At 43.7% G+C, this 22,996-nt stretch overlaps 1 protein-coding gene across 1 annotated transcript in view; it reads left to right on the forward strand.

Annotated features, from left to right (window-relative positions):
* Positions 1-18,434, forward strand: part of KLHL6 (kelch like family member 6) — a 54,022-nt gene extending 35,588 nt beyond the window's left edge. The window contains exons 3-7 of the mRNA XM_061193361.1: positions 2,552-3,001; positions 9,877-10,114; positions 14,815-15,017; positions 16,554-16,767; positions 18,118-18,434. Coding sequence (XP_061049344.1) covers positions 2,552-3,001; positions 9,877-10,114; positions 14,815-15,017; positions 16,554-16,767; positions 18,118-18,419 — 1,407 coding nt within the window. The 3' untranslated portion in view covers positions 18,420-18,434. The remainder of the gene's footprint in view (positions 1-2,551; positions 3,002-9,876; positions 10,115-14,814; positions 15,018-16,553; positions 16,768-18,117) is intronic.
* Positions 18,435-22,996: the final 4,562 nt, after the last annotated feature.

A 22,996-nucleotide genomic window follows, 5' to 3' on the forward strand; every position in this document is an offset into this window, starting at 1 on the left:
AAAAGTAATTCTCCCTCTCTACCCTCACTCCGCCCACCAGTTCCACTTCCCGGAGGCAACCTTGTTACCAGGTTCTTAGGTGGCCGCCCAGAGACAGTCTACATATTTAGAAAATCTCTTTGATTTTCATATCATCTTTCTCTCAGGCAAATGCTGGCAAGGTGTACCTGCCGTTTTGCTCTGGAGGCTGCCATCTAAGTGAGTTCCCCTTCAGCCCTCATGATGTCTCTGTGGGCAGAGCCGCAGAGGGCTCTGGTTACAGCTTCTGAGGGCTCAGCGAGCCTTGGTCTCGGTTTTATATTTTTACTCTTTGAACTGAAAATCTGCAAACAACTAAACAGGTGTTAGATTTCTCAGTCTCAACTGTTTGCTCAGTTGATCATGCGAGGAGCAGATCTGCAGGCCGTTGGGGCTAGCACACAGGGTGGTCTGAGGAAGAATTTAGGCTTTCTCCAACATTGACCATCAGGTCAGCGTTTTCTGAATTGACAATTGAAAAGTGTGGTCTGACAGGGTATGATAATATTTTGCAATTGGGATTGATCCCCCCATATTAGGGACGTGTGCCCCCTAGAATGCTCTGGAGTGAAGAACAAAGCCTAAGTCAATATGGTCCACCCTAAGACCAGTCCTGTCCCCTCCCTTCAGGCCCCATAACCCTACCACCCCCAGCTCCTGTCATTAGAGTTTCTCCTCTGCAGGCTGCACCCTCCCACTTGGTCAGGTCTGCCCGTCTGTACTCTCAATAGGCCCCGTCTTCAGACCAGCCCTCCCCAACAGGCCCTGTCCCCTCAGCCTCCCTCTTTCCATCCTTCTTCTAACTGATCAAACCAAGAACATTGAGAACTTGACCCTCTAAAGGGCCCAGTGGACAAGGAGGGAAGGTAGGAAGTTAAACTCTTTCAAAGCTAAGCTCCAGAGAGCAGCAAATAGAATGGACAGGTGCATTTGAGACATCTCATCTGTAAAATGAGTATTAAATAATATGATGAATACAAAAGGGCTTTGTAAGCTGTAAAGTGCTGTATACGCATATGGGACTCATATTCTTATGAAGATGATGATAATTTAAAAATAAGACATGGAAGCCAATCAATTTTACAAATTAATTTTTTATTACAAAAGTGTTACTTGTTCATTTTAGAAGATTTTAAAAGTATATAAATAAACAAAATAAGAAAAAAAAGTCTCGGAAGTTCCCGGGCAGTCCAGTGGTTAAGACTCCATGCTTCCAATGAAGGGGGCACAGGTTCGATCCCTGGTCGGGGAACTGAGATCCCACATGCTTCACTGCTCGGCCAAACAAATAAATAAATAAATAAAAGAAAAAAGGGAAAAAAAGAAAAAAAAATCTCATAGTGTTATTACAGAGTGTGGTGCCTTTTATTATTTATACAGTATATTCCATCTATTCCTATGGGACCTGTTTCTGTGGGAGGATTATTGTTGCCTTGACAACAAATTTTGCCCCGTGACTTACTCTGGCCAGTTAAGTGTGAGTGGAAATGGCATGTGCCACCTCTGAGCAAAAGTTTTAAGAGCCTTTGTGTGGTTTGCCATCTTTTTTCTCCTTCTGTCACAAAACTGACATGTCAAGAGCTTTTCCATCATCTTTGGTCTTGGACTGAAGAGCCCTGTGAGCCCTGTAATGTGAGTGAGAAATAACATTTATTGTTGTGAGCCCGTGAGATTTGAGGGTTGTTTGCTACTGCAGCATAATTTGTCCCAAGATACCTGATACACAGAGATAACAACTGTTAATATTTTGGTTTATATCCTTCAGTCTTTTTTTATGCCTATATTCAATATATATTTTTCTTTATAAAAAGAGGATCATAATGTATGTATGATTTTGTGAAGTGCCTTCTCATTTCACCTGAAAATATTTCAGTATATAGCTCCAAAAGATGAGTTTTCTTTAAGCATAACCACAACATGATTACCACACTTAAAATTAATGATAATTGCTTCATATCACCAAATGTTGGTCACTGTAAACATTTCTCTTCTAAAATTTTGTTTAAATCAGGGATCCAAATAAGCTGCATACTTTGTAGTAGGTTGATCTATCTTTTAAATCTCTTTTCGAGGGAGAGCTTCGGCTCTCCCTCCCTGCCCCACCCCCCCTTTTCTCTTTCCCCTTTTGATGTATTTGTTGAAGAAACTGAACTGGTTGCTCTGTAGAGTTTCCCACAGTCTGGGTTTTGCTGATTGTATTCGCATGGTGTCATTTAAGATGTTCCTCTTTCCCCTATGTTTCCTGTAAATTGCTGATTAAATCTAGACACTTGATCAAGATTCAGTGAATGGATTTCTCAACTTAATACATTATGAACATTTTCCATGTCATTTAATATTCTTCTACAACATGCTTTCTTAATGACCATAGAGCTGTCAAAAATATGAATGTATTTTCATTTATTTAGCTAGTCCTCTATTGTGGGTCACTTAGGTTGTTTCTAAATTTTTGCTACTACACACAACTCACTGATAAACCTCCTTGCGGACTAGTCATTTTCTGGCCTGATTTGCTGCCCTTCTGTTCTCTTAGTTCCTGCGGATGGTGGATGCCTGTGCGAGCTTTCTCACAGAAGCCTTGAACCCAGAAAACTGTGTTGGAATACTGAGGCTGGCAGACACACATTCCTTGGACAGTCTAAAGAAGCAGGTTCAAAGTTACATCATCCAGAACTTTGTGCAGATTCTGAACTCCGAAGAGTTCCTTGAACTTCCTGTGGATACTCTGTACCACATCTTGAAGAGCGATGACCTTTATGTAACAGAAGAGTCTCAGGTGTTTGAGACTGTGATGAGCTGGGTCAGGCACAAACAGTCAGAACGACTCTGCTTGCTCCCCTATGTCCTGGAGAACGTGCGCTTGCCACTTCTGGACCCATGGTACTTTGTGGAGATGGTGGAAGCGGATCCTCTCATCAGGCAATGCCCAGAGGTCTTCCCGCTGCTACAGGAAGCCAGGATGTACCACCTTTCTGGCAATGAGGTGAGTTGATGATGAGAGACGCCGTACATAACCAGTGAAGTGAAGGAATTAGCAGACCTCCCAGAGATACAGGTGAGACTGGCTCACAAATCCTTAGGGCATCAACAAGTAGATGCTGTAGATGTTTATAGTTTGAGTCAGGCAGTTCCAGAAGCCCTGGATTTCTGATCTGTAAAATGCCGATAATACTACATGGTAGACAGCTACTGAGAGAATTAGGTGAGATCTGGAAATCACCCAGCACCATGCCTGGCACATCCTTCCTCTTTCCGGTTGTGTAAGGGCGGGAGTTTGGTGGCGGAGACACACACATGAGGGGAGTGTGCCCTGTCCAGTCGCCATTCCACAGGGCTGCTGCTTTCCCAGTTTGTCCACTCTGGGGAAACCTTGAGACTCTTATATCTCCCCTGACATTACCTAGGTTCAGACTCTCATTACTTCCTTCCTGAATCTCTGAGAATTCCTCAAAACTCAGCTTTCTGCCCCCAACCTGGTCGCCCTGCAATTCATTCATCAGCTGGATGATCTAAAACTCAAGCCTAATCATTTCACTCCTGGGCTTAGCCTCTTCACTGGCTCCCCACCACTTTCAGGATAAAGCCCACGCTTCTGCCTAAACTCTCTGAGCCTGGCCTCCTGCTCGCTGCTCTAGTGTCATCTGCAACCTCTCTCTCCTGCTACAGTCTGAGTGCACTGCTTGTAATTCCCCAAAGTGGACGTGCTTTTTCAGCCTTCAGGCTAATGCAGGTGCTGCTCAAATGACTTTTTCCTCTTCTTCGTCTAGTTAACTTCTGCTCCAGCTTCAAAACTCAGTGTAAGTATCACCTTCTCCAGAGGCCTCTGTCAGTCTCATAGCACTGGAGCATTGCTCTATCATAGCACCAACCACTGCATGTTAACCATCGAATTCCTCATCTGTAAATATCTCTAGACAGGGAGGTTGTTACGGTAGGAAATATGTCTTATTGGACTTTTCATCCAGACCTCAGGAGAGTCCTTGGTATATAGCAAGGGATTGGTTAATGTTTGTTGAATGAATAAATGGGTACCAAGATGGTGAATAAACATATCATTTGTATCTACCCGGTTCTTCTTAACAATTCCTGAAGAAATGTTATATTCAGAACTTTATGAAGACAAGAATAGGCTTAGTGGAGAGGAACAAAATAATCAGTAAGTAATGATAGAGGGACAGTTTGTTACGTTTGTACACGTGAACAGCCAAACATGTATACCACTATACAATGGTTCTGAGGTTGGCTACCAAGCCTTCTTCATTAGGCCATTGGTAGAAATATTAGCCAAAATAGTTTTAGGAATTGTCTTTCAGAGGCCCCTTGGGAGCCCCTTCTTTTCTGTCTGTCCTCCTCTAGTTCTGTGTTGTCCTCAGATCCATTGTCACTTATTCACTCTGCAAACACATCCTTAAATATTTGGTAGAATTTATCAGTGATGCTATCAGAACCAGGAGGAATTTTTTGTGTATGTGAGAAGGTTTTAAACTTCAAACTACAAATTGTATTTCTTTAATAGCTATATAGATACAGGAGGCTATTCACATTATCTATTTCTTCTAGAACGAGCTTTGGTAGTTTGTATATTTCAAAGCATTTTCCATTTCATAGAAGTTGCTGAATTTATTGGCATAAAGTTGTTCACAGTAGTCCCTTATTATCCTTTTTATTATCCTTTTTAATATCTGTAGAATCTGTAGTGATGTCATAGCTCTCATTCCAGATATTGGCAATTTGTGTCTCCTTTTTTCTCCTGATCAGTCTGGTTAGAGGTTTATCAATTTTATTGATTTTCTCAAAGAACCAGCTCTGGTTTCACTTGACTTTCTCTACTCTCTTTACATTTTCTATTCCATTTATTTCTACCTTAATCTTGACTACTTCCTTCTGCTTACTTCAGGTTGAATTTTCTCTTCCTTGTCTAGTTTTTTAGGGTGGAAATGAAGGTCACTCATTTGAGATTTTCTTTTTTCTAATATTGTCATTAGTGCTATAATTTCATATGCTATAATTTCATTCTTCACAAATAAATCCTGAACACCAACTATATGCCAGACATGGCACCAAGCACCACAAAACGGTCTCTACCTTACTAAACTTATGGTCTTTCAGAGAAGACAGGACACTAAGCAAATGAAGGGTGATGAGCAGACTGACAGAGGAAGACCAGATAACCACAAGTGTCCTGTGCTGGATATGTGGGTCACTGGCAGGTGGCTCAGCACTGGGAAAGCCCTCATATTCCTGAAGACAAGATCAATCTCTGCAAGTGCTCTCAGTTCAGCATTTAAAGTACAGTCTTGGGGCTTCCCTGGTGGTGCAGTGGTTAAGAATCCACCTGCCAATGCAGGGGACACGGGTTCGAGCCCTGGTCCGGGAAAATCCCACATGCCGTGGAGCAACTAAGCCCATGCGCCACAACGACTGAGCCCGCGAGCCACAACAACTGAAGCCCATGTGCCTAGAGCCTGTGCTCTGCAACAAGAGAAGCCACCGCAGTGAGAAGCCTGCGCACCGCAACAAAGAGTAGCCCCCGCTCGCCGCAACTAGAGAAAGCCCGCGCACAGCAACAAAGACCCAACACAGCCAAAAATAAATAAAATAAAATAAATAAATTTTTTAAAAAACTTAAAAAAAAAAAACAAAGTACAGGGTCTTGATCAACTGTACTTCCAACATTCTTGCTATTTTTGTTTCTGCTTCCCATTTCCTAACTCCCTGAAATGCAGGTGATAAAGGCTTTCCTCTTATATAAAATGTCCCTACTATGTCTTCTGCAAAACTGCTGCTATGAAATATCTGCTCTGCCTTTTGTATTTGCAATGGGGTGGGGGTGGGTGAGTGGGATTATAAGCTTTGGATTTAGGAGGAGAGAGAATTCTGATAACTAGAAAATGTCAAGAACTTGAGCTCCCAGTCAGGTGGATCTGGGCTTTAATCTTGACTGCACAATTTACCTACAGTGTGACCTTGGGCAAGCTACTTAGCTGCTGTAAGGCTCAGTCCTTGTAACATGGGGAAGACAATATCTACCAACTGATAGAATTGTTTTGAGAATTAAATAAGATAATGAATGAGATGTGCTAGCACAGTGTCTGGCACATGATAAGTGCCCCAGAAATAAAGACTGTTCCTATTCTCACTCAGTTCCTTTATGGTACTCTATCTCCCACAATCAAGCATTTTCTTTCTCTGAGGCTAAAATCTCTCTTTTCATTGCGTCCTAGTTTTCTTCTGCCTTATTGCCCCAAATCCTGCTCAGGTCATTTTCTCATCCTCATTTTATAGTCTAGGTTAACTGAACCAACCAACCATTGTGATCTCTGAGTTGTGTCTCATTGCTAGTTGATTCCCTGAAACTCCTAGCCTTCTCGCTGCTTGTGCGATCTTCTCTTTATTCCTAATGACACTAGTGTAAGCCTGGAGGATACTCTGTGAACACATTTCTCCTCCTAACCTTCCTTTCCCAAACTTTAACCCTGCTTGTCCTATCATTATCTCCCCATTTTAACCTTGTCCCTCCTCTTAACTCATGGAGGTGGTAACAGAAGGAAGTTTTAGAACCCTAAAAACAAATGTCAATTTACATTTGATTTAGGAGTAGTAGCTGGTACCTTCATTGGGAGAGGTCTTTTGGGGCAGAGAAAGTTACCCCTTCATTTCATTGCCTCCTAAGTTTCCAGGGACCAACTTGATCTGTACCAAAGGCTGCTCTGATATGTGTGCTGTCAGGAGGACCTACTCCTGAGGGCAGCGGGGCAGAAGCTCACCCTGAGGAGCTTTATCCAAGCAGTTTGGTCGCTTCTGTTTGGTCCTCTCAGATAGGTTCTTTGGACAATGAGTAGTCAGTAAGGGGAAACTTTTTTGCTCTACTTCTAACAATCTGAAAATAAACTGTGTAGGCCTGATTGTTGCGTGTGATTCTTTGGCAAACACTTACTTCCCTGTGTCTGCAACAAACTTGCCCATCTCTGACTTCAGATTGGCGTTTGTCATGCCTTTGGGGTTAATATTTTGCAAAACGTAGCTGAACTTACAATTTGGTAATGGTGCCACCATCTGGCAGTCCTGTGGTTCCGAGTTACAAGGCAGGTCTCGATACCCAGCCAGCCCCATCAACTAGATGATTGTATTAGTTATCTATTGCTGTGCAACTAATTATCCCAAAACAGCTGTTTAAAACAACAAACATTTATTATCTCACAGTTCTCAGGAATCTGGGAGTGATTCAGCTGGGTGATTCTGGCGCAGGGTCTCTTCTGAAGTTGTAGTCAAGCTATTGGCTGGGGCTGCAGTTAGTCATCTCAAAGCTCAAAGGGGGCTGGAGGATCCACTTGCAACTTCCCTCGCAGGATTGTTGACAGGCGTCACTTCCTTGCTGGCTGTTGGCTGGAAGCCTCAGCTTCTTGCTACTTGGGCCTCTCCATAGAAGTTGTCTTCCTTTAGAGCAAATGACCCAAGAAAGACTGAGAGAGCTATCAAGATGGAAGCTGTAGTGCCTTCATAACCTAATTTCAGAAGTGGTATACCAACACTATTGTATTCTATTGGCATAGAGATCAACCCAGGAACAATGTGGAGGGAACAACATAGGATGTAAATACCAGGAGGTGGGGATTGCTGGGGGCCATTGTGGAAGCTGGTTACCACAATGATCTAGACTGGGAAAAAAAATCTTTATCAGGTCCTGGGTTAACTAACTTGCCCATTCATTCATTCATTCATTCAGCCAACATTTATGGAAACCCACAAGCTCCAGGCACTGTTCTTGGTGCTGAGGATCCATTGGAGAAAAGTGCTATCCCTGCCATCAGGGACATTAGAATAAATTACATGAGGGTGAAAAGTGCCGTGATAGGGAAATTCAGGACTGTGGGAACAGGTGTGGAAAGGCAAGAACGGCTTCCTGGAGGAAAGAACAAAATGACATTGAAAATAATGTCAAGTGGCTTACAGGGTAAGTGGTTGGGAAGGTAGTGTGGGATATCGAGGACAGATATTATAGGGAGATCCAGACAGCAGGCAGGAATGCAGGGTTCAGTCAGTGGGAGCAGAGTCTTCCACAGGCCAGGACTCAGGACCAGGATGCCAGCCCTGGGAGTCAGGAGTAAGATCACGGCTAGTTTGATCCCCTGCTAGTCAGCAGGCTGTTGATGCAGGAGAGCAGACACTGTGAATAAGATGGGGGGCTTCAGAGAGGAGGCTGAGGCTTGGCTCTCAGAACCAGAGTAAGGGTCACAGGGAACCAATTCTGAGAGGCTAGTGCTGTCCTCTAAGCATTGCCCTGTAATCCCTAAATCCTCCCTGCAAGAGGACCAGATTGGTGCGAGAGGTTGTACCTCAGCTGTGGGAAGGAAGGTTTAGAGGCTGGAGGGAGAAATCTCAGATTGGCCAAGTTTGTCTTTGGTGCCAACTCATTGCTCATTCCTCTCCTACCAGCTTGGTATTCTCATAGTGCCTCCAAGTTCTCGGGACCACCCCTTCCATGCTTATCCCAGCTGGCCTTTCCACTGTCAGTGCCCTCAGTCTCAGTCCATTGCCCAGGATTTATCCTGCCACACACCCCCCAACTCCTTTCTGCTGATCCATAAAGGAAAGCCCAGCCACAGACTTTATGGCCATGGTCTGGCCTCAATAACTGAGGATGCAGAATTTACTGTATCTGACTATTGGCACAGAAAAACAAAGTCTGTTCTGGGAAAGTAGATGTTAGGTGTTGGCTGATCTGATTACATGTGACTATTGATTGGATTCACCACTTGTGGACTCAGGTAAACTGTTTGTCACCATCTGTGGGCAAGATTGAAGTTCCATAATCCATATTAGGTCAGCTTAACCTTGTAGGAAAGAGTAGCTGCTTTGGCCATGTGGGAAATAGGTGCTGCTGCCTCTCTGTCTCCCATCAGTAATCCTGTAGAACCTTCCCCATCAAGCCCAGGGATGGCTGGAACCAGGAGGAGGGCAGCTCTCCCTTTTCATTAATAACATCAATATGACATCTCCCACCGCTCCTACAGCTGTGACTAGCTATCGAGGGCCATGCGTGTGCCAGGTGCTCTGCTCAGCTCTCTACATCACAACCTCGTGAATGCTCACAATCGCATGGTAGCATAGGAATGATCACAGGCATTTACAGAGATTGTGTTGCTTCTCCAAGGTCACATGGCAATCAGTGGTGGAACCAGGATGGAGCTCTGGTGTATTTGACTCCAAACCTCTGCTCTTTCAGCTGGGTTCAAATATCTGTGGTATGGATTTCTTTGCTTGTTCAAGGCTCTGAAGGGTCATATGCTTGATGTTGGGACCCAGTCCCCCAACCTCCTTGGACACACCCTGCTCCCTTTTGGTTCTTTTCTCCTAAGTCTCTGGATGCTCTTATGTGCCCACTGTCAGGACTTCTCTTCCAGAAAAGGCCTGGTAGCGAGCAAAGTCTGGGATATCATCAAGAAACTGAAACCAGGGGGGAGTGGAAGGTGGCCAGAAATGAAATTCCAGGATTCAGTGCTTCTGACCAAGCAAGAGGGAAGAGGCAGGAAAGTGCATTTGATGGTAGACAGACCTGAACTTCTTAAAAAGTAGCAAAATCTACAACCGATAACCTTTATTGAGTACCTACTATACATCAGGCCCTGGGCCAAGCACACTAAATATATTATCTCATTTAATCCTCATGACAAACCCATGAGGTTGTTACCACTAAAATTTCCATTATACAGAAGAAAAACCTGAGGCCCAAGGAGGTGAAGTCACATGGTCCTACAGTGGCAGAGTTGGGAATTGGGCTCTGCTCCTCTGGCTCCATAGCCTGAGCTCTGAACCACTGTGCCATTCTGCCTTTTTGTACTCCCATTGGTTTTCCAGATCATTTCGGAGCGCACCAAGCCCAGGATGCATGAGTTCCAGTCTGAGGTGTTCATGATCATCGGTGGCTGCACGAAGGATGAACGGTTTGTGGCAGAGGTAACCTGCCTGGATCCCCTGAGGCGCAGCCGCCTGGAGGTGGCCAAGCTCCCCATGACAGAGCACGAGCTGGACAGTGAGAATAAGAAGTGGGTGGAGTTTGCATGCGTGACATTAAAAAATGAGGTCTACATCTCAGGTAAGCAGAAGCCACGTGATGCCAAAGCCAGCCCCCAAGGCACTACATGTTTTCCTGAGTGAGAGCCAGGCAACCATCCCAGAAGAATTACTGTGGATGGCACTGATCTAGCACTAACTGGGTCAGGATATGGAAACAAGGCACTCAGATGGTCTTATCGTGGAGAGGGAATAATTACTGAGTGGACCCTAATCCTTGAGCAGTATTGTAGTAGGAACTGGGGGAGCAGGCAGGTAGGACTTCCTTCATGGAAAAGGAAGAAGGAAAGTGGTACTAGAGTTTATTCGGTGTCTGCTATAGGCATAGGACACTGAGCTAGCCACTGGGAATACAGTAATGAATAAAAATGTCTGCTCTTCCCCCCAAATCTGACCTCTCCCCTCAAGTTTATTAGGTCTTACTTTTAGATGCTCCAATAGCATCCAGTACTTTTTCATTTCTTATTTCTAAGTTGTTTGCTTAATTATTTATAACTGCTCTATGCCTATTTCCCACTAGTCCTTAAATTCCATGAATCAACACTGTATTCCCAGTACCTAGCGCTGTGTCTGGCCATAGTAAATGCTCAATAAATATTTATTAAATGATGTAATCTCTACCATCTTTACAGCATAGTAGATGAATTTACTCTTTGGTAGCAATTAATTATTGCCTCTCACATCAACTCTATAAGGTAGGTGATTTTAATCTCCGGATTACAAATGGAGAAAACTGAGGCTCAGAAAGGTATAGAACTTACCTAAAGTCACACACTGGTAAGTGTCAGGCAGAATTCCAATCCATGTTCTCTGAGTCTCATGCTCTCCCATGACATCAAAAGCCACCTAGCTCTTCTTGCAGCACCAAGGGAAGACAAACATCCCTTCCCTTCTCTTGGAGGTTTTCTTTAATTTGAACTTGTTTTGGAAAGAGCTTATTCCCAGAGCTGGTCTCCTCCAAGATAAAGGGCAGGTCAGTTCTTCTTTGAGTCTATTAATACCACAGACTGGGGTTTCATTTTCTTTTATCTTATAGAAACATTTTTTAATTGTTGTAGAAGATTTAAGCAATACAGGGAGTGTAAAGTAAAATATGGCAGTTTCTCTGTGCCATTACAATCCTACATGTTTTAATTTTTTTTTTACAAAAATGGTTTTGTATTGTCTTAGAGTAAGTAATGCCAGCTGTTGTAACAAACCCTAAATCTCAACGAATCACCACAGTAGTATGTGTGGGTTGGGGGAGAGCACCTGCTCCACTCAGTCATTCAGGGACCCAGGCTCCTTCCGTCTCATGATGAAGCTGTTTCCAGACGTGACCTTCAAGCCTGATGCATTTTGGGAAGAGAGAGAAACCCAACAAGTTGAGAAGGCACACCTGCTCACAACAGCCTCGGCCTGGACATGAGGCATCAGTTCTGCTCACATTGTATTGGCAGAACCAGCCACATGCCCTCCCTGCACCCCCGCCCCCCCATGCAGCGGGGCTGGGAAATGTAGTTTAGCCGTGTGCCCAGGAGGAAAAGACAGCTTTGGTAATCATGGTCAGTCTTTGCCACATACACTACACATAGTGTTTTATTCTACAACTTGTCTTTTGTCCGTCTTCAATTTGTTGTTGTCTTTTTAAAAATGATACAGGCTGCTAACACATATATATGGAATCTAAAAAAAAAAAAAGGTCATGAAGAACCTAGGGGCCAGACGGGAATAAAGACGCAGACCTACTAGAGAATGGACTTGAGGACACAGGGAGGGGGAAGGGTGAGCTGGGACAAAGTGAGAGAGTGGCATGGACATATATACACTACCAAATGTAAAATAGATAGCTAGTGGGGAGCAGCCGCATAGCACAGGGAGATCAGCTCGGTGCTTTGTGACCACCTAGAGGGGTGGGATAGAGAGGGTGGAAGGGAGGGAGATGCAAGAGGGAAGAGATATGGGGATATATGTATATGTATAAATGATTCACTTTGTTATAAAGCAGAAACTAACACACCATTGTAAAGCAATTATACTCCAAAAAAATGTTAAAAAAATAAAAATGATACAGGCAATACATGAAAGCATGCTTGTTGTACTAAATCAACAGAAATGCGTACTCAACTAACAATCTGTTCTGAACATCATTACATGTTGGTATAATTGATCTACTATATGTGTCAAGAAATATAATACATGTAAAGTACAGCACAATCCCAAGCACGTGGTGAGAGCTCAGCAGTGTTAGTCGTCATTATCATTACCGTGAGGATTGTTATTACTGCTCATTTCGTCAGCTTCAGGGCTGTCTATTGAATGAATGAACCATAATTTTTTTCAGCTTTTATTTTCTCACTGAAAAATATACCACAATAGGCATTTTCATACACATATATTTATGAACTTGTGCTGATACATGGAGAGATTCCTGGAAGTGGTCATAAGATGTGTAAATTTAGAATTTTTGTAGATATTGCTAAATTGTCCTCCAGAAAGTTTGTACCAATTTACAGTTCAACCAATGATGAATGTCAGCGCCCATATTCTACATCCTTGTTAACATTTTTTATTATCAATTACATTTTTAATAGACTTGAGTGTGTAAATTTACACTCTTAGATCATTAATGAGGTTGAATATATTTTCATATATTTATTAGCTAAACGTATCTGTTTTTTAAAAATGATCTGTTCCTACACTTTGTTTTTCTATTGGTTGTCTTTTCCTTATTAATTTTTTGGAGTTCTTATTATATATCCTTTGCTATTTGTATTACAAATACTTTCTCCCAGACAGTGGATGTCTTTTAACTTTGATTTATATTTTATATAGTAACTTTCTTTTCTATATGTTCTAGGTTTCTTGTTATGCTTAGAAAGCCCCTCCCCACCCCAAGATCATTAACATCTTCTCCTATATATTCTCCAGTTACTTCTATAGCATTTACATTTAAATTTTATTTTAAGTATAATGTGAAATAGGGATCTAAATTTTTCTCTAAACAGATAGCCAATTGTTCTAATGCCATTTATTTAATAATCTCTATATCTTTTAGTCTGTTTCTGTACCTTGTTTTTAATTGATCAGTTTGTCTTATACTAGTAGCACATTCTTTTTATTATCATAGCTTTTTAGTATATTTTGATATTTGCTAGGGAGAGCTCTCTTACTCCTTCTTCTTTTTCAAAAGTTTCTTAGAAATGTTCCCAAATCTACTCTTCCAAATGAAGCTTAGAATGGTCACTTCATGTCCTGAAATCCATGAAAAGCCCTGAAGGCACCTAATATATAGGTTAACTTGGGGAGGGTTGACATCTTTGCAATAACCTGTCTTATCATCTGTGCACATGATATGCCTGCCCAGTTAATCAGGTCTTCTTTTACATCCTGAAGTAAAAAAAATTGTCATTTTTTTCCACTTTTTAATAAAGTTTGCATACATTTCTTTGAAAGTGTATAGTTATTTTATAATTTTGGGCACTACCTGAATGGGATCAATATCACAGTGTGTTGAATAGAGACCTCTAAAAGGTATACAACCCCCCTCCCCCAGAATGGTTAAACTATATGAACAAAAAGATAACAGGAGAGGACGAAGCTCAGTCTCCCTAGCAGCCAGGGGAAACCAAACTATGACATCATTTTTCTCTCTCAGGCTGTAAAACAATACAAACCAACCAAAAAAACCTTCCTAATATCCGCTGTGGGTGGGGTATGGGGAAAAGTCAACCAGGACAGCTTTGGAAGGTTCTTTGGCAGCACCTGTAAAAATTCAAGGTGGGCACGCCGTTGACCTAGGAATCCCACTTCTGGGCTCCACCCTTGAGAAACACTTACCCGTGACACAGAGCATCATTAATGATATTCATTTCCACACTAGTGCACATTTTAGTCTGAAAGGTACATCCTTTGTTTTAGGTAGTTGGTAGTACTCTGTGCTGATGGGGAAATGGAAACACAGAGTCATTAAAATATTTTATTAAAGTCACCAAAAAAGTCAGTTCTCCTTTGTCTTGGTCTCTCTCCCTAACTGAATTACATATTTTCTCTTTATTGAGTTGTCTTGAAAAAATTTTTTACCAGCTCACCCTCAAATGATCTGTTGTGAGCATCTCATTCTGTTCCAATAGAAATTGTTTCAAAGTAGGACAAACCTCACTTATGTTTTTATATAGATCAGAGATATGAACCAAGAGAATTTTGTAAGATTTCGTGGTGATTTTCCCAGGTTTGTATTTGTTTGAATAAATAAGCAAACATAGAACTTAAGCTGCTTTCTCATTTGCCTGCGGGTCAAGGCCCTACTATTCCCACCTGCAATCGTCCAACTTTACCTGTCCTGCCTGACTTCCTGCCCCTGAGCCTCACAAACACTGGAGTCCGGGCTCCTGTTGGTCCCCACTCGCCTAGGCAGAGTTGGGTACTACTTCCCTGAAGCCTTCTCTGGACCTAGCTCACGGAGCCTCCTCTTCTCTGAATTCTCACAGCACAGAGGTGACACATGGCAGAGCCCAGTGCATGATCCACCCCAGCCTTACACTGTGTCTCCCTGTCTCCCTGTGCAGGCTCTGTCCCGGCAACCACACTGCATGCACCTTCATGATTTCTTTTGTCTGAGGGGATGGGGTGGGGGTTGGTGCTCGTCTGGGGATTTAACACTTCTGGGCCAGTGGGAAATTATGGGAGAAGCTGCATTTCTGACATATCAGTGGTTTCTTAAATGCTCTATATGTCTCCTAGGGGGCAAAGAAACACAGCACGATGTTTGGAAATATAATTCTTCAATCAACAAGTGGATTCAAATTGAGTATTTGAACATAGGCCGCTGGAGGCATAAGATGGTGGTGCTCGGGGGCAAGGTCTACGTGATCGGAGGTTTCGATGGCTTGCAGAGGATCAACAACGTGGAGACCTATGACCCCTTCCACAACTGCTGGTCAGAGGTATAGATTATTTCTATGAGTAACTCTGTATTATTGCTTCAAAGCTTAAAAAAAAAAAAGAGGTATCTGCCAATGTAGGTATACGGCTTTCTGATCTCTCTGTTCCCACTGAGAACATTTTTGGTGGCTCTGAGCTTCCCTCCTCATAGGAGCCATCGAGTCAGCATTGCTGATCAGGTCACGGAAATGATTTCCTTCCAGGTGGGGGAGCTCTGGGTGGGTACCTGTCCTATCCTGGCCAGAACCCCAGATGTAGACGGGAGGCTTGATCCTGTCTTGGTCTGCATGTCTTGGCCTAGAGTCTCTGTCTCCTCAGATGCCATCTGCCCTTGTCTTCTCCACACTGGGCACACCAGGATCTCCTGACTACACTGTTCATTGAATCCAGAGTCATTTGGTAGTATTTAGAAGTCAGCCCTTATTTATTTATCTATTAGTGATGAACCATTTGCGTGCCTTCAAACAAGACTTTAGCAATGCAATCTCAGGTATATATCATACTCAAGAAAAGGCAAAGCATTGCTCATCGATGGGCATAAAGTTTCCGTTATGCAAGATGAACCAGCTCTGGAGATCTGCCATACAACATTGTGCCTATAGATAACAATACTGTATTTTACACTTTAAAATGTGTTAGAGGGTAGATCTCATGTTAAGTATCCTTACCCCCGCCCAACACACACACAAAGGTAAGGTGACCTCACTTCCTCTATTTCCAGATTATTCCCAATTTCAAATTTTCTTTCTCCTTATCAGATTATATGTCAGAGCATGTTCCAGCTTTGGGGTGTGTGAAACATGGTCATCACAGGCACAAGCAAAGGTAGACAGGTCATGATGGCATCCAGCCAAGATCTGTTAACCTGAAAAGAACTTTATAGGGAGCCCTTAACATTTATAAGGCTGTGCCCAAGATCTTCTCAGTTTAAGTCCCATCACAAAGTTGCTCCATGACCCAAGAGGGTTATGTCAATGGGTAAGAGGCTCTTAAAAGTCCCCTTTAGTGCCCTGGGGTTCACAGGATGGAAACACAAGTCTGGCTTAACCCTCAGATCTGTATGTTGCCCCAGAGTGGGAGAATATGCTTACCTGTGGCCACCTGAAACCCTTATACCAGCTTTTCTTCCTAGCTATAAGCACCAAGGACAATGCCTGGCACATAGTAGGCACTCAGTAAATATTTTTTGAATGAAGGAGCACACGAATAAATATGAATATGCATGTCTGAGAAAGCATTCTCCTCCAACATTGGCTGGTTTCATCTGTATAAACACTTATTCCTGTACACTCCTCCTGCCCTGAGAACTGGACTCTGGGAGAAACAGGCTAGAAACATCTGGAGCCTGGCGGGAGGGTGGGAAATGTATGCTTTGATCCTCTCTGTGTCTCAGAGGAGTCAGGCCCACAGGCCTTGTGACTTCAGGCAAAGGATTCCCTGGCTTGTGTCCCCTGGCTCCTGGCCTGTGTCCTGTTAGCCACTGCAGCAATCTGGGCAGTGTCACTGACAGCTTCTCCTGGTGCCCTGTGTCTCTGCAGGCTGCGCCCCTCCTTATCCATGTCAGTTCCTTCGCAGCCACCAGCCATAAGAAGAAGCTCTATGTGATTGGGGGAGGGCCCAATGGGAAACTGGCCACGGACAAGACTCAGTGTTACGACCCTTCAACCAATAAGTGGAATTTAAAGTCGACCATGCCAGTAGAGGCTAAATGCATCAATGCAGTGAGTTTCCGGGACCGTATCTATGTGGTTGGTAAGTGAGCAAATGGCTTCTTATTTAACTAGGGTCCCCTACACCTGCAGCCCTGCAGATAGATCACATGAGGCCCTCCTGGGAATTCTTGAGTTCCTGGGTGATGTGGGTGGGGTTGAAAAGAAGAGAAGATGGGATTGGTCCAGGCCTTGGTGGAATTTACCTTGCAGTTCTGGAGACAGAAACAGCCCACATTTAGGAGACATACAAGACAGATGGACAATGGGGCCCAGGGGAGGAGCGAGAAATTTCTTTGGGAACAAAGTGTGTTGTAAGCATTAGCAATGCAAGAAATTGAAATATGCACCGTATAAGTGCCCAATAAATGGTAGCTATCTTTATTTCTTATTTTGTGTTCATGGGAATTTTATTCTTCCCACTTGCTTTGGGGGCTCTGAAAGGTTGCATTTAGCTGGAAGGAAAGCCTGACTAGCCAGACCACAGTTGGCATGTAATTGTTAAGGGTGATGGATCTCAACCCCGACTACTCATTTAGAGTCATCTATGGAGCTTTTTCCAAAAATATGGGTAGCTGGGGCTTGTGCAGACCAATAATATCAGAATGAGAAGGAGGACGCTGGCCACAGTGTCAGGTGTTTTTAATGTGCAGGTGATTTTAATGTACAGCCAGGATTGAGAACTACTGATCAAGGAAATACCAAAAATAAGTAACTTCAGCAAATAAGGGCTAATCAGAGACGGCTTCCTGAATGCAAAATATGGGAACAGATTAAGGCAAAACCCCTTCTCTCCCCTGCTTCAGGTTTCCTGTGTCTTTATGGTCAGACTCATGACTCTGCCCCAAAGGTCTAATCTCAAGATGGGAAACTTGGGCTGGTGTCCCAGGTCATGCTCAGTCTAGAGATGCCACCACCTCTAGTCACTGCCATGTATATCAATACAATGCAAGACTTCCATGCACCAGGCCTTCTGCCAGGTGCTTTATGTGCATGGTCCTTCTGATTTCTTATCACCACCGTGGTCTTGGTGCTCATGGTTACAGATCCAAAAGTGACAGAGCTGGGATTATGAGCTGGGCCTATCTGATGCACCAGGTGGTATTTCTTCCAGGAAGCAGTCTTATGGTACATTTTGGCAGGCATGTGAAGCCAGGTGTCCTTCAGAACCTGATTAGCACCTGGCTGCAGACTTTAAAGGGCTGTGAAGTGTTTCCAGCATGAGACTTGCTGCCCCTAGTTATCCATTCTGGCTTTCTGGAGAGCCATGAATTTGCTCTTTCTATTGGCAAGATGGTAGACTTGACCTAACCAGGAGTAGGAGTTTAGTGGTTAATGGGGAAGAAAACCAGAAAAACAGTGAGATGCCCACGGTGTTTCCTTTCCTCTTCAGGAGGGGCCATGAGAGCGCTGTACGCCTACAGCCCTCTGGAGGACAGCTGGTGCCTGGTGACCCAGCTCAGCCACGAGAGGGCCAGCTGCGGCATCGCGCCCTGCAACAACCGGCTCTACATCACTGGGGGGCGGGACGAGAAGAACGAGGTCATCGCCACGGTGCTGTGCTGGGACCCCGAGGCCCAGAAACTGACGGAGGAGTGCGTCCTGCCCCGGGGGGTGTCGCACCACGGCAGTGTCACCATCAGGAAGTCGTACACCCACATTCGGAGGATCGTGCCTGGAGCTGTGTCGGTCTGACTGCGGGAGCGCGGAGGGCGGAGCCACGCGGGGAGCCCTTCTCCCTCTCCCCTGCATCGGTCCCTCTAAAGCAGCTAGCGGGGCTTGAGTTACAGGCCGTGCATACATCAGGGGCTCACCGCGGCTCCCCATGGCGGCTCCTTGGAAGTCACAGCTTTGGGACTTGAGACCAGCCAGGACTGTCTGTGAGACCTACCTCAGGAGGAAAGAAGAGTAATACTTGACATTCAAGACACACCTGTCCCATGCATGCCAGGTTCGATACCGGGCACTTTTGTATACCAATGCCTTTAACCGTCAAACGACCTGGTGACTGGATTTTATTACTCCCATTTTACAGGTGAGGAAACCGAGTTTAAGAGAGGCTAAGTGATTTGCCCCAGGTCAGTCAGATTACAAGTTAGCTAAACCAGGAGTCTAAACCCAGGTCTTCCAATTTCAAAGTTAGTGTAGGTTCTGTCATGTTGTCTATCTCAGAACATGAAAAAGACAAAACAAAACAACTCATTTTTGTTCTGACAAGTTTGCTAAAGGATTCACTCAGCAAGGCAGGGAAATAAAGGTGCTTCTTTTTTTCTTTTCTTTTTTCCCTTATATTTAAACCATTTGGGATCTTTGGTGTGGAAACCTTGGGCCCCTTGTCAAGAGCATCTCATAGGTTGTTCCACCTGACAGTTCTGGGGAGATGGGTCTGGGAAGACCTGTTTGCTATGAAAAATGTAAAAGACTTCTGTCCTCCCCATCAAAAGCCTCTATTTTTTATGATCACAGGAGGCCCATTGTGGCCTGGAACTGTCATTGCTGGAGAGAACTGTACCTTCAGCACAGCCCAGTGCCCTAGCCTCTTAATGTCCAACAGTCGTATTGCTATGTAGAAAAGGTTTTTGCAGAGACTCAGAATACCGTTTTTGTTTTTCCGGGGGGGGGGGGGCGGGGAGGGTTGTTTTTGGTTTTGTTTCTTCAGTGTAAACATCCTTACATTGCTGGCCGCTGTTGAATGACTGGCTCTTCTTGACAGCATACTTTCTACTTTTTAGACAGTGATTTGGGTCCATGTCCCTGTGACCCCACCCTCCTGGAACCTTCGTTTTCAGGATCCTTTTAATCCCTTCTATTTGGTTTTTGGATCAGCTTGGCATAGTTTTGACTCAAAGAACAGCGTCTGTTCTTCACTCTAAGAGATGGAGCTTTCATATGAGCTCACTGGAAAGTCATTCTAATCCCCAAATTGGGGACACAGGTTAAGAGATCCTGTTTCATATGCTGTACTTAAAAAGCAATAACAGGGGCTTCCCTGGTGGCGCAGTGGTTAAGAATCCGCCTGCCAATGCAGGGGACGTGGGTTCGAGCCCTGGTCCGGAGACACCCCACATGCTGCGGAGCAGCTAAGCCCGTGTACCACAACTACTGAGCCTGTGCTCTAGAGCCCGCGCGCCGCAACTACTGAAGCCCGTGCGCCTAGAGCCCGTGTTCCGCAACAAGAGAAGCCACCTCAATGAGAAGCCCGCGCACTGCAATGAAGAGTAGCCCCCGCTCGCCCCAACTAGAGAAAAAGCCTGCGCGCAGCAACGAAGACCCAACACAGGCAAAAAAAAAAAAAAAACAACAACAGCAACAACAGTGGTAACAACATAGTAACTGCATTACTTAATGTCCTTTATTTTCATCATATGATTTCAAATCTCTTTATAGAGTTTTATTTCATGTCAGATGTGCCATTGTGTGCTTGTACTTCTCAGCAGTTTGGGAAGGTAGAGGTATTACAGTTGATAGTGAATTTAACTTTCATAGAAAAGTTATGGTTAGAAGGAGCTACAGTTCAAAGCATATAAAAAGACTTGGAAAATCACAACTGAGATTTCTATTTATGCTTAGATCATTGAGGATAAATATAAACGCGTGTTGGTGTTTGAAAAGCTGTGTGCCTTAGAGTTCAGCTCTGTGCTGTGAAAAGTGAGATGGGAAAATACAAACATATTTGTGGCAATTCAGAACACATACCTCACTCACAAACACTGATAACCTTAATGAAGCTCTCAGCTGAAACAATTTAATCTACTTCAATTCAGCAAACATTCCAGGAGATTTTTGTTTGGCAAGCCTTGGGGACTCAAAGAGCAAGACCAATCCCCACCCTAGAAACACTCGATAAACAGGTAAACAGGCCACTTGGTCAACATTATAATTTTTCTTTTCATCAAGTTAGAGAAAATGAGACGTATATGAAGTTATGAGGTTGCATCCAGGTCTTTATTGCCCTTCCAAGTGATCTCCTTGGGAAGCTGTGCTCTTCGGTCAATGATGTGGCCATTGTTTACATATCTGTTTTTCTTTGAGATCGCCTTCAGAATCCACTTCTGGGCTATAGGAGCTATCAGTCGTATTTCAAAGACAACTTCAGGAGAGAACTTTCAAAGAGGAAGTTCAATGACAGCATCACTGGCAACGCAGAGAGCCTCCCCTCGGGAAGAGTGTGCTCCTTGTCCTGGTGTTCCTTTGATAAGAGCAATTGGCAAATTTTGAGCCCAGATTTTCAGCAGGTTAACCCTATGCTGGGAAACTGAGGATTTAGGATCTCTGTGTTATAAATCTGGTTTTCAATGCAAGGGTTCTCAATAACGGCATGGGTTGGCAGACAGATACACCTACTAAGAAGATCCAGAGTTCTGCACTTGAAGCTGCCAGTCTGTAACTTTTAGGGACAGAAAGAATTTCAAGTCATTTTTGGGAAACTTTATATCATTAGGATTTAAGTCTCTAGGCAGTAGCCAGGGATGGAAGCTCTTAAAATCTAATTTCCATTCTGAGATGAACAAACAAACAAAAATCAAGTTTGCAGGAAGTTAACTGTCATAAGCCATACTACCAGCAGGGGGACGAGGCAGGTTGGTGCCAGATGAGCCAGAGACAAAGGGCCCTAGGACTCAGGCAGGGTGTGTAGGATGTCCTGGCACAGCAGACTGGATCTTGAGGCAGGTCCCATGAGTGGATAGAGTACCCCTGACTGGGAGGAAGAGGATGAGGTAGGAAGAGGAGAAAGTCAGGTTTAAGGACACAGGTCTAGAAAATGATGTCAGGGACCCTGGAGTTTGTGAGCATGACTCCATTTTCACGAAGTGTGAGGGGAGAATAAGGAACAGGGGTTCCAGGCAAGTGGGTTCCAGGAGGAAGCCCACTTCTTAGAAGTGAGGCAAAGTTAGAGCAGGACTAGCTGTCAGACCCATTTGCTGTGGGGCCTCTGAGCTGCTTGGCTGGGTCTGTTATCATTCTGGACCAAGAGAGAGTGAGGCCCAGAGGCTCTGATGAGATGGAATCTGTTGGGGAGGTTAAGGGGCCCCAGTTGCAAAGGCTGATCTGAAATGGATGGGGAGCTAAGCTCATCCAAACATCAACAGATAAATGTTCTCTTCTTAGCTTTCATCACATTCTGCATACACTGGCTTCAGGAAACACGCAGACACACAGGCACACAGAGCTCTTGAACTGAAAGAAACTGTGCTCTCAGGGAAATGCAAATATTTGCTTATAGCTATGAAAGTATAGCTTTGCTATTTATAAAAGCCCTTGAGGTACTGCTGTTATTTACTTATCCTACTTGATTTTGAAAAAGAAAGTACTCAGTAAAATTTTAAAAGTGGGTAAACACCACTGGAATTTCTTATATAAAGTCCTAACTTGGGGTTGCAAAATCCTTTTTTCCCTTAGTATCTGATCTGGGTGTTGTATGAGATCTTCTAATTTGAAGAGTCAACCTTCATGGAAATCCACAAATATCTCAAACATGGCTACTGCAAAACCAATTCTGACAGATCAGATTTTCATATTTATAGATAAAAATATCAACACTTAGTTAACCAAATCCTTTAAGCATTTTGGTTACGTGAGGTTGTATTTTCTTTTTAAGTGATCAAACTAAAGATATTGTTTATAGGTAAAAATACAATAAAGTTTTTATTTATTCAGTAAAATATGTATGGAGTGGATAAGTATATGTTGTGTACAATCACTGACTGAATTTTTTTTCTTTTTTTTTTTTTCTTGTTTTGGTTGATATGAGTAAGTGGTATCTGAATAGAAATTAATTTAGGAGGGGAAATTTGAAACATTTCGGTTGATTCAAGGGGGTTTAGATAAACTCATAGGCTAAAATTAATCAGATTTGGTTTACAGAACGGCAAAAAAGTAGACAGCTTTTCCCTCCCTAATGCCTCATCGCCACTCCGAGCCAGCATTTACCAATCCATTTGCAAACTGTGACCCTCATCCTGCCTGGCCTGACACCTTCCTGCAGGAGGCCCCCCTCTAGGTTTCTGGTTTCTGGTCTGACTTGTCAGCCCTGCCTCCACCAATGTCACTGTGTTGTCCCTGAAGCCCTAACTGACCCGTGCTTCTCAAATCGGAGCACGTGGAACTGGGCATATGAGCCAGAGAGCTGTGACTCTCAAGCACTGGTAAACGTGTCATCATTTAGTTTGTTTTGGATTTCAGTGCAAAGGTCCTATGCAATTGAAAGGGAAAACCTGAGGCTTTAAAGAAATGTGGGGTCACATGAATAGCTTTAGACCATTCCCCCTGTG

This window comes from Eubalaena glacialis, chromosome 6 (assembly GCF_028564815.1).
Source record: "Eubalaena glacialis isolate mEubGla1 chromosome 6, mEubGla1.1.hap2.+ XY, whole genome shotgun sequence".
In the NCBI taxonomy this organism is placed as follows: Eukaryota; Metazoa; Chordata; class Mammalia; order Artiodactyla; family Balaenidae; genus Eubalaena; species Eubalaena glacialis.